The following is an 11,652-nucleotide window of genomic DNA, read 5'->3' on the forward strand; positions in this document are numbered from 1 at the left end:
TTAGTTTAAAAAAAATTGACAAAATGTAAGAATAGTGAGCTAAATGATAAGAGTTTTAGTGGAAATTTTTCTATAAAAATCTATCTGAACCAGCAGCAAGCAGTCATGCTTTGTTCAGCGGCAGAGCCAGGGGCCTGGGGTGACCTTGACCTCGATAAAATAAAATAAAAATCTTTGGCCACCACAACTGTCACTTTGTTTTGGGGAAGCCAAGTAATTTGCACTGCTCAAACAGGTAAAAACAGGTGGCAGTGGTAATGCTTACTTTAATATCAACCACCAACACAAGTAAAGAAGAAAAGTAACAAGTGTCTGATGGAAAGAAGTTAGCATGATGCTCTGTGAATATAAATTTATCTTTGGTCTGATGGGAGAGTCCCATCTAAATCCAAGTCCAGTGACCTCCCACAGGCTGTTGCATTGTTGAGTTGACTTCATAGCTGGTTTTCAGCATCAGCAACACAACCATGCAGCCACAGCTTCTGGATATCTTGAGTCAGTCACTCCTGCTCAAACAGGAAATGCTTCCCCCTTTTATACACCAGATCTATGATTATGGGTCAATTTTAAAGTTAACACCAGAAGACAGGTGTTAGACCAAAACTGAAAACAACAACTTATTTTAACACACAAGTAAAAGTTCAAATATTCTTCTTGTCTGTTCCACCATTGGTTTCGTTTGGGTCTTTTTTTCCAAAACCAATCAAAACAAATCAAAGTAAAAATGAATTTAGACATGATTCAAGATGAAATATCCACCTCCTAAAACTGAACATGTCTCAACCCTGCCCAACTGCTACCGGTTCAAATAAGTGCTGATTTGTTGGTTGATTAAGGCACAAGTTGCCTGAGCAGTCTAAAGAAACGTCAAACAGATACCTAACAAAACGTATCTGTAGTTTGAAATAACGAAAACATAGTGTCGCGTAAACATTTTTTAACCAAAATGTATTTTTAGTTTTCGATAGTTTATTTTATACTTCACTCAACTGTAGTTTGGTGCTGAGGAAGTGAGATACAGACGTTTTTGTTTTTTACCAGAGCTTACTGGAGATGAACAACAGTAAATTTTCAGGACGTTACAGCTAAAACGAATAAAAGGGGACCACCTGAGGGGAAATGCAGAAGAATTCTCTGTAAGTTAATTTCACCTGCTATGCTACATCAGATTATCATAGAAACAGTAAGGAGCTAATTTAAAAGACTGTCATCAACTAAAAACTGAAGACACGTTAGATCCACCAGAAATGGTTCGGTTGTAGTTCAACTCTCTTAATTACTTAAATAAAGACAATTAATTTAAAAAAGAGAATCTCTGGAAGAAAATGTTTGGTTTCTCAGCAGCTACATAATGCTTCACAGATCTTCATCACATAACTCTTGACCTTTTCTTTTGTTTGTTTGTTTGTTTGTTTGTTTGTTTGTTTGTTTGTTTGTTTGTTTGTTTGTTTGTTTGTTTGTTTGTTTGNGTTTGTTTGTTTGTTTGTTTGTTTGTTTGTTTGTTTGTTTGTTTGTTTGTTTGTTTGTTTGTTTGTTTGTTTGTTCCTGGATTCTATTACCATTAAAATTATCATTTTTGTATATAATGTAATGTTTAGCTGTAGCCGATCAAAACTATGCCAAGAAAGAAATGATAAAAAAGGGAACTTTTCATTTAAATCAGCTGCAAACGGACAAAATTATGTTCTAAAGCAATGTGTTGTGGTGAGTGAGTTTATTTGGCGGGGTCCAGGTCTTTAATAACCGGCTCCCTGTTCAGGTACGTGGCCCAGTAGACCAGGTTGAAGGTCCCGAACAGCACCGGGAACATGATACGTGAGATGCGGTCGATCTTGCTGACGCTGTTGAAGGTTTTCTTGTTCTGCTCAGACTTGGCCTCGGCGGCGGTCTTAATGGGATCGTTCATGGCGCACTTGGAAATGGTGGGCAGCGCCGAGTCTTTTGTGATATTCGGCGCGTAGTTCGCCACTGCCACGGCGTAGGCGTTGTTCTTCTTCACGACTGCCGCTTCCTTTTTCTGCAGCGGAATCGAAACAGAGTCAGAAAACCTTTTGAGATCAAACTCTTTGAAGATACAGTCGTCTAACATCTGAAGTGACTTTCATTTTAACCCTGTAAATATTTTAAAACGTGTCTTTCATGGAGACATGAGGTTTGCTTGAAAATGTGCTTTGAAATCCAAAAAAAAGAAAAAGTTTGATGGGTTACCTTGTCGTTGACGACGCTCTTTCCATCCCAGGCCCAGCCTCGTTTGGTGAAGTAGTTGACGGTGGCGAACTCTATGAGAGCGGAGAAGACGAAGGCATAGCAGACGGCGATGAACCAGTCCATGGCGGTGGCGTAGGCCACCTTCGGCAACGAGTTGCGGGCACTAATGCTCAGAGTGGTCATGGTGAGGACTGTAGTCACACCTACAGCAGAAAAACGATCAAACTGAATGAAAATAATTTTAAATCCAAGTTCCTCCTATAAGTGCCTTGGACTGTGGATAGACAGTAAACTGGACTGGTCACACACAGACCACCTCTACAGGAAGAACCAGAGCAGGCTGGACTTCCTGAGGAGGCTTCAGTGGTTGCCAGTTCTCTTTTCTACCCCATGTCCAAGAATCATTCATGCAGGACAAACTGATCAGGCAGGCTGGCTCTGTGGTCGRCATTAAGCTGGACTTTATGGTGATGTGGCAGAGAGGACGTCTCTGGACAAACTTCTGGACATTATGGACAAAGCCTTTTGCAGCCAGAGGAGCCTGTTCAGTGACAGACTGCTCCTTCAAGTGTAGAACTAACAGACTGCAAAACCCCTTTGTTGTTTACGTCGTATTATGGTAAAACCCGAAATGTAAGCATATTCGTCTCTCTGGCCGTTTTCTTCCTCTTATCTGGGGTCAGGTCTTGAGGGCAGCAGCCTAAGCAGAGACACCCAGACTTCCCTCTCTCCAGACACTTGGCCCAGCTCGTCCGGGGGAATCCCAAGGTGTTCCCAGGCCAGCTGAGAGACATAGTCCCTCCAGCGTGTCCTGGGTCTTCCTCTGGGTCTCCTCCCCGTGGGAGTGCCCAGAACACCTCACCAGGGAGATGTCCAGGAGGCATCCTAACCAGATGAACCACCTCAACTGGCTCCTCTCGACGTGGAGGAGCAGTGGCTCTACTCTGAGTCTCTCCTGGACGACTGAGCTTCTCAGCCTATCTCTAAGGGAGAGCCCAGACACTCTGCAGAGGAAACTCATTTTGGCTGCTTGTATCTGTGATCTCCTTCTTTCGGCCACTACCCAAAGCTCGTGACCATAGATGAGGGTAGGAACGTAGACTGACCGGTAAATTGAGAGCTTCACCTTCTGGCTCAGCTCTCGCTTCACCATGACAGACCGGTTCAACGCCCACATCACTGCAGAAGCAGCACCAACCCACCTGTCGATCTCCCGCTCCATTTTTCCCTCATTCGGGAACAAGACCCCGAGATACTTAAACTCCTCCACTTGGGGCAGCACCTCCTCCCCGACCTGGAGAAGGCACCCTACCCTTTACCAGCTCAAGACCATGGTCTCAGATTTGGAGGCACTGATCCTCATCCAGGCCACTTCACACTCGGCTGCAAACCGTTCCAGTGAGAGCTGGAGATCATGATCTGATGAAGCCAGTAGGACCACATCATACACAAAAAGCAGAGATGTGATCCCAATGTCACCAAAAAGGATCCCCTCAACACCTTGGCTGCTCCTAGATATTCTGTCCATAAAAGTTATGAAGAGAATTGGTGACAAAGGACAACCTCGGGGGAGTCCAACTCTCACCGGAAACGAGTCCGACTTACTACCAGCAATACAACTGAAATGTAAGCATATACTGAAGTTAAACTAAATTATTAAATAGAGAAAGAAAACGCTGACATGGAGGCAACAAACTTACAAAAATAATGACAAGGAGAAACATGAGATTATGGACATGGTCAAGACTGGAGGCATGAAAAACAGTCAATGATTCACTGGGGCAACAAGGGACCGGTTAAGGGACAGGCTGGAGAAACGTTAAGAAGCCGACTGAGGATAAAGTGGAGGAAATGGCACAGGAAACACAGGGAGACTAGACAGGAAATAAGAAAATAAAACCAAACAACAAAACAGAGAAAATATCACATGAAAAGAAGCATAAAACCAGGAGGACAGGAAAGAGCAGTAGACACCACCACCGCCCTAAAAGGGCTCAACTGTTATATGGAATCATGTTAAATTTGTATGTTTATTGTTTTTGCTTTGCATTGTTTGTTTTTGCTGTCATTTTTGCTGCTTGCTTGATCCTATTGGAACTTTAATTTCCCTGAAGAACTCCCCCCAAAGGATCAATAAAGCTATATCTAATAATCTCTAAACACAAACTAAAAGCATTCATATGTATGTAAAGAATGAGCTTTAGTTGCAACTTTTAACCTTCCAGGCTGCAGCATATCTGAAGGACGGGTAAATCCAGGGTCAAATTCAAAACTTGGTCCAAACCAAGAGTCGCATTCTGTCAGTATTTACTGAAGAAATGTTATATAACAAGTTATTCTTATAGGAATACAAAATGATCTTTTTATGATTTGTGTTTTATGTAGAATTTATAACAAACATCACCTATAACATTTAAAGAAAATAATTAGAAAGAGATCATTCATTTCTTACTGTCTATCAACAACTTTTTATTTTTTATTTTTTAAAGATACATTTTTTACAATCCAGCAAAACAAGTTCAAAAATAATTCACAAAATATCCAAACCAGTGACTTTAAAATAAGAAGAAATGAACAGAAAAAGATGATTAAACTTGATTCTCTGTTGCCTCTTTTCCACACCAAAAATCAAAGATTACTGGAAATTTTAAACTTAATTTTCTTGGCTTGAAGTTTGGCAAACTGTCGTAAGAAGACTGTAACAAAAAGAGAAACAGTAAAACTATTTTTAGTTTGAAGTATTACCTTTGGGGACAGAAAAAAATGTTAACGAGGGCCAGATTTGGCCCATGAACCTTGAGTTTGGCACGTGGGTTAATCCTGTTACCCACACACAAACAGCTGTTTGTGGGACAAAATGTAACACAGTCAGCAGTAATCTGGTGTTTCTTTGTTCTTTTAAACGGTCGGTTTTGTGTAAATCTCACCGAACACGGTTCGGGCCGGCACCGACTCCCGGTTGAGCCAGAAGGAGACCTGAGAGAGGATGACCGTCATGATGCACGGCAGATACGTCTGGATGACGAAGTAACCGATCTTCCTCTTCAGGTGGAAGTGGGCGGTCATCACCGTGTATTCACCTGAAACAGACACACACTCGTGCATATTACACTGGTTTATTATAAAATAAGTAGCAAATCATGCTTTAGGGATTATTTTAGCTGTTTTTGGTAGAAAAACAGCTAACACTGTAAAAAAGAAACTGTTCTTAATGTTTTCCCTGGTGAAATAAATGTTAAATAAAATAAAAAAAGAAATATCAAAATATTCAAGAGACACAAGAACTTGTTTTTTTAATCCCAGCTGTTTTAGCTGTTTGTTTCAAACATGAAAGCAGCAGATAAAATAAAACATTTGTGTAGCTGGGTAATCAGACAACCTCCAGCACAGATACAGATTTCCTCCAACAGTGAGGAACCCACCAGCAATTACTGGTGATTGAGCTCAAACACGAAGCAGAAAATTGTTGCGTATTAATTATTCAACAGATGAATTGAGATGCATTTAACAAAACTCAAACCTTAAAATGGTAATGACTGAATTATTGTGGAAAAAACTCCATTAGCTGCAGTTAGTTGAACCAAAAATAGATGAACTGCATCGAAAAGAGTAAAAAAATGGAATTTTTTTATTCTTCTATAAGATTGTGATTAAAGAAACAGCTTCTCCACATCAATCTCCTGAGGATTAAATATAATATTCAGTTTGAATTAAATCCCTAGAATCCTTGAAGGAATGCATTTCGGGGAATGTTGTTGTTGCACTTATTTAGGTCAATCCTTGTAAATGATATAATGTAAGGTTGAATCAACTGCTACCACACAAAATTTTAGCTCAAAAGCTCAAATGTGTCTGCAAATATTGGTTCTCTGTGACGGCCATCTTCGGCCCCAAAACTGAATCACTTGTAGACATTTTTAATGATTAATTCCTGAGAATTTTAAATCAGCCCAGCGGGTTTTTTGCTAACAGACAAAAAAAAAAAAAAAAACACGTGGACACAGACATGGGAAAATGTTGCATTGATAGTAATAGATTTTTTTTCTTTTTCTTCTCGCTTTTATAAAAAAAAAAGTCACTGATGATGATGAAACTAATATTCAGTTCTGTTTTCTACTGAAGTGGCTAAAAAATAAGAAAAACAAACTAACAAAAAAAGATAATAATTGATAATTAAATCAGTTGAATGCGTATATTTAAAAATGTCTGATCTTCCAGTTTCAGTAAATCTGCTCTTTAAGTCAAAAAAAATTTAATAAACGAGAAAAGACTGAGGTTAAAATTAAAGAAACCCAATTTAGCATTTGAAATAATCTGCTTCCTGTTTGCTGCTCACCGGTGCTRGACTTGATGGTCTCGTTCCCGGCCGTTTGTCCCACCAAGTCGTACTGGTTGAGCCTGGACCCGTCATCTGCCACCACCACAGACTGGGAGGCGTTGGTGGTCCAGATGTAAGTCACCTCCGTCTTGGTGTAGGCGTCTACAATCATGAGAGCAAACAGGAGAGGAACGATCGTCTCAACTTGATCTGGTTTAACAGAGCTGATAAATCTTTTATATTTTCCATATTTTAAACACCGGTCCAGGCTGTGTGTGATTTATATCTAACGAGCGAATCTGATGCAGGATCAGACGTTCAGACGACCTCCTTCACCAGGACAACAGGTAACAAGTAAAAAATATCACTAACACATTTTCATTACTTATCTCACTTTCTGAGTGTAAAATTCTTCTTTAAAAAATTCTGTTATTTATCACGGAGCCCACGAGGGGACATGGGGGGATTTTTTTTTTTTTGATTTGCCTCGCAAAAGCTTTGTGTTGACATGCAAACGTTTGTTTTGTATTAACTGTTGTTGGCGGCATTGTGTGTGAGTTTAAAATATCTGTACTTTACACACCTCCACGCATGGCTGTGAAACATTCTTTCCAAAGCGGAATTAAAGTAGCTAAATCCCGTATTATGGTGAGCGATGATATATTGATTTGTTTGGATGACGATTTGATATTTCTCGACATCACAAAGTCTGTCGTGATACGATTTCAATTCAGTTCACATGTCTGCGATCAATATAATGTAATATCGTATGCCCGTCTAACACAATAGCTTAGTTTCCATCGCAAATGTGCGTAAAACTTCTTCGATATTCTGTCAATGTCGAAAAACACAGTTTCGCAACTGCGGTGTTTCCATTAAGTAGGAAATGCTATCAAAGTCACGCGTGAATGCGTTTGTTCTCATGATAAGTCATTAGAAACATGGCGGCAATGGATGTAAACACATAGCATGTTGCTACCGCGACACTAGCGCTCATCATCAGAGGAGACGTCGGCGTCTTTTATCGAGGCTTTCCAGAGACAAGCCCCTACTTGGGAGTGGCTACGTATGCTGTGTTTTTGGGAAATTGTAGTCGGTGAGTTTACTATTTTATACTACTTCTGTGATATTACTACTACTTCTACTTCCTGTTATTGTCTTCGTCATCGTCTTTTTCGCCAGTAGAAACAGCCGGTTGTTGATCACCTGACTCCCTTGATGCGAACAAAGTGTTTCTATTGCAGTTTTGCGAAAAACACCAATTTCGATACGGCCGAAAAACCACGTCATCCTAGCGCAAAAACATTTTGTCGAAAAAGGTAATTTTTTTTTTTCGAAATTGGTGTGTTTCCATTGAGCAAATTTATTTTCGAAATTCTAATTTGCAGATTTTCATGGTCAATGGAAACACAGCTACTGACTGTGTTAGATGGGCATATTTATCTACATCGTTTATGTGAAGATGATATAGATCCAGATTTTCATTTTGGCCTTGATGTAATTGAATCATGAACCATATTATATTGACACAGCCTTGGTYGTTTTATACCTTCTAAGTTAAGCTGAGTTTGGCAGCCTTCTTGGATTTAGCTGACTCCCAAAGCTGAAGCTCTACTTCTCCATTGTCATGATGTACATTTAGGGTTTTTTTGTTTGTTTGTTTATTTGTTTGTTTTTGTTTTCTTGTTGTTATTTTGCAGGAGAAAAAACAAACACGGTTCACATTAATACCAGTTGACCCTATTAAAGAACTGTGCTGACATATTAAATTTAATAAACATGTTACTGGAGACAAAGCAACAAATGTTTAAAAAAATATTAATGTTGCCTTTTTGTTGTAGCATAAACTCAATTAAATGTTTTCCATTTTTCTCCACAAAAACTGGTTCTCTGATTCTAAAAAAATATATTTTTTTCTAGAGTTACGTTTATTTCTCCCCTCAGTGGGGATGAAACCCAACCGTGTGAGGAGGTTTTAACACTTACAGCTGCCAAACTTGAGAGGACAGGAGTGTGAGTCCATGGGGAAGTCCTCCAGGTGCATCGGACACTCGGCTTGAACCGTTAACCTGCCAGGAAACATGTTTCAGTTCTGCTATCCTCTAACCTTCAGATGAGAGAATCATCACAGAAACATCCAATAGATTTGTAGGTGCTGATAAACCTGGTATTGAACCTACATTAAATAATCATTTGGTTTAGTGTTTGACGTTAACTAAAGTGAACAGAAAATTGGTTCATTTTAAGTAAAATCCTCTTGTGGTGGAGGCTGATTGGTCTGAGTCTGTGTTGAACCAACAGGAAGGTGGAGGGAGAAGCTGCCGGGAGGATTCCTGGAATCAGATGTATCGGACTGAAAGAAGCAGAATCTGTCGCTATCGCTGAGGTCAGTCGCTGCCTTCGGCAAACAGATGGAGTCTGTCTGAGAAAACAACTCCCTGCTTACAGGAAACACGTCTGTTTGATCCGGCCAGATCATGCCGTCAAAGCTTTGGAGCTGCAACTCAGACACTTTGAATAAAAATTTTAAAAAATAAACACGCATTTATGGATCAGAGCATCTTTAAATGTTAATTAAACAAAACAGCCAGGTCAATTAAAGCAAGCCTTTTGTCAGTTTGGTTCTCTGGAGGAGTGAGGTGACACAACGTCAAGCAGGAGAGACATCAGCAATGAGCTCAGCTGGAGCTGCCCGTCAATCTGGAAAGAGTTAAAGGTTGTTTCCAAACTACATGGAGTCCAAATATTATTTTATACATCAGCTTCTAAGGACAGCCCAGCTAATTCACCCCAAAGGTCAGACTGTGCAATTGATTTGATTTGATTTATTTATTATTTAACAGGAAAAGATTACTAAAAATCAAGCCTGACTCAGCATAATTGCTGTTTTACAGCAGGTTCCTGTTCTGCAGCACATAAAACACTCAGAATTACAGCATCACAATCACATCATTATACACCATAGACACAAAGACAAACAAGCATACCAAATTTCAAAAAGGCAGCATTTGCAAAATAGGACGTCTAAATATGAGCACAACAAAAAGTGTCCAGCAGATGGCAGACAAGATTCTTCTTAAAGGGCTGTAGTTTTGAAATGGACTTTATGTTTTGAGGAATGTCATTCCATGCTTTAGTATAAACATAGAAGAAAGACCTCTGGCCGTAACAGTTTTTAAAAGTTGGTAATTTCAGTTGTCCTTTTGTAACAGATCTAGTTGAATGACCACTTCCAGAATTTGATTTGGGCAGCAATGCACAGAGAGTTCCATAATTGGCACCTTGGAAGATCTGAAAATATAAATTAATACCACTATACAAAACATAATTCTGAAAAGTCAAGGCATCAGACAATGAAAGAACTGTACAGTGATGAGTCCAACCAGGAASTTTTTCATGAATTTTGTAGGCCCTGTTGTAGAGCCTAACTATGGGTTCTAAGATTTCATTTGTTGTAAGAGACCAAACAGGTAAACAGTACGACATGGTTGAGAGTATAATGGCATGAAGAYAGATATTTGAAACAGAAGATGTCAGATTGGATCTAATGTTTGAGTAAACGTATAATTTCATTATTTACTAATTACACTATTTCTTCACTGTGTTTTACACAAGCATGACACAACAACACWACAGATTTAGTGGACAGATGCTTATTTCAAGGTATTGCAAACACAAAAAATTGTTATTTCTCCATGCTACAACTAAAAATCCTCATATTTTGTTGCATTCTTTGCAAGTCTAAAACACCTTTGCTGGAAGATTAACACGTGAGGGATGAGGGATGACGGAAACACTGAGAAAGCTGAAAAAGGCTGCAGGCAACTGACTTCAGTTTGAGTCACACACCTCCAACACTTCATCCAACACGGTTACTTTTCAGTGAAAAACATTCCAGCTTAACACAGCTGTAAAAACAAAGAGAAACAGTAAAAATAAAAAAAGCAAACCTCATGGTGTAAAGCAGCGTTCCATCGTCTGTGATCCTCAGCAGCTTGTTGGGCATCGTCATGTTGTGGGCCACGGATTTCTTTCCGTTGTGAAAGAAGGTGTCGGGGGTCCAGATCTTACTGGCCATCAGGTTGTTGAGAGGGAGGGTCTTCATCGGGCCGTGAAACTTCAGTCGCTCGTCCTTCCAGTTCTGGCGGAAGAAAACGTCCACCGTGTATTCCTGAAAAAGGACAGAAACGTTGTTTTTTTAATCTAAGGACTAGCTTAACTTGAAGGAATGCATGTCGCCGGTTACATTAATGTTTTAGACCAGGGGTCTGCAACCTTTACCATCAAAAAAGCCATTTCTGCTCCTCGGCTCACTGATAAAATGTGTCCAGAGCCGCAAAACAAGCTATGACTGTGATTATCAACTGGTGGTCCATGGGCCTTTTTGAGGCCTTTTCGGGAACCTTTACAGCCAGTGGAGGTGACATTATAAAACTAAAAAATATACTGTGAATTTTAATATTTATTATTATTTTTACACATGCGGACAAATGAAAAACTATTTTCATGTAAACAAACAAAAAAAACATATAGTTTATATTGAATTTCATAAAAACTAGTACAACTAAACTATTTTCTAATTCTTAKTATTATGCAGTCTTCAAAATATTAAAAAGTAATTCAGATGGATTTGAGAGAAAGATCGTAGCAATAAATTGGATTATTTAAGTAAACAACAGGCTAGCATGAGCTAATCTACAGGTTTTACTTTTTGTATTGAGCATGCTGTATATTTGCATTCAAATTGATTTCTGTTGTGGGTATAAAAAAACAAACAGAAAAATTTATTCTGTTATGTTTGGCCACATTTTCAAAGAGCCACTGCAGAGGGCCCAAAGAGCCGCAGATTGCAGACCCCTGTTTTAGACTAAGATTGTCATTTGCTGATGATGTTGTGATGAATTTAGAGTAGGTGTTGTGAATGAGTCTCAGTTACTGCTATTACAGACTTGACTTTTCAGAATTATGTTTTGTATAGTGGTWTTAATTTATATTTTCAGATCTTCCAAGGTGCCAGTTATGGAACTCTCTGTGCATTGCTGCCCAAATCAAATTCTGGAAGTGGTCATTCAACTAGATCTGTTACAAAAGGGCAACTGATATTACCAACTTTTAAAAACTGTTAC

At 39.3% G+C, this 11,652-nt stretch overlaps 1 protein-coding gene across 2 annotated transcripts in view; it reads right to left on the minus strand.

The window, feature by feature from the left end:
• Positions 1-1,504: 1,504 nt before the first annotated feature.
• Positions 1,505-11,652, minus strand: part of gabra2a (gamma-aminobutyric acid type A receptor subunit alpha2a) — a gene marked incomplete in the record, with an annotated part of 36,799 nt that continues 26,651 nt past the window's right edge. For both annotated transcript variants that reach the window (XM_014013694.1, XM_014013695.1), the window contains 6 exon segments: positions 1,505-2,017; positions 2,209-2,411; positions 5,136-5,288; positions 6,545-6,688; positions 8,513-8,595; positions 10,477-10,697. In XM_014013694.1, coding sequence (XP_013869148.1) covers positions 1,715-2,017; positions 2,209-2,411; positions 5,136-5,288; positions 6,545-6,688; positions 8,513-8,595; positions 10,477-10,697 — 1,107 coding nt within the window.

Source organism: Austrofundulus limnaeus, unplaced genomic scaffold (genome assembly GCF_001266775.1).
Source record: "Austrofundulus limnaeus strain Quisiro unplaced genomic scaffold, Austrofundulus_limnaeus-1.0 Scaffold105, whole genome shotgun sequence".
In the NCBI taxonomy this organism is placed as follows: Eukaryota; Metazoa; Chordata; class Actinopteri; order Cyprinodontiformes; family Rivulidae; genus Austrofundulus; species Austrofundulus limnaeus.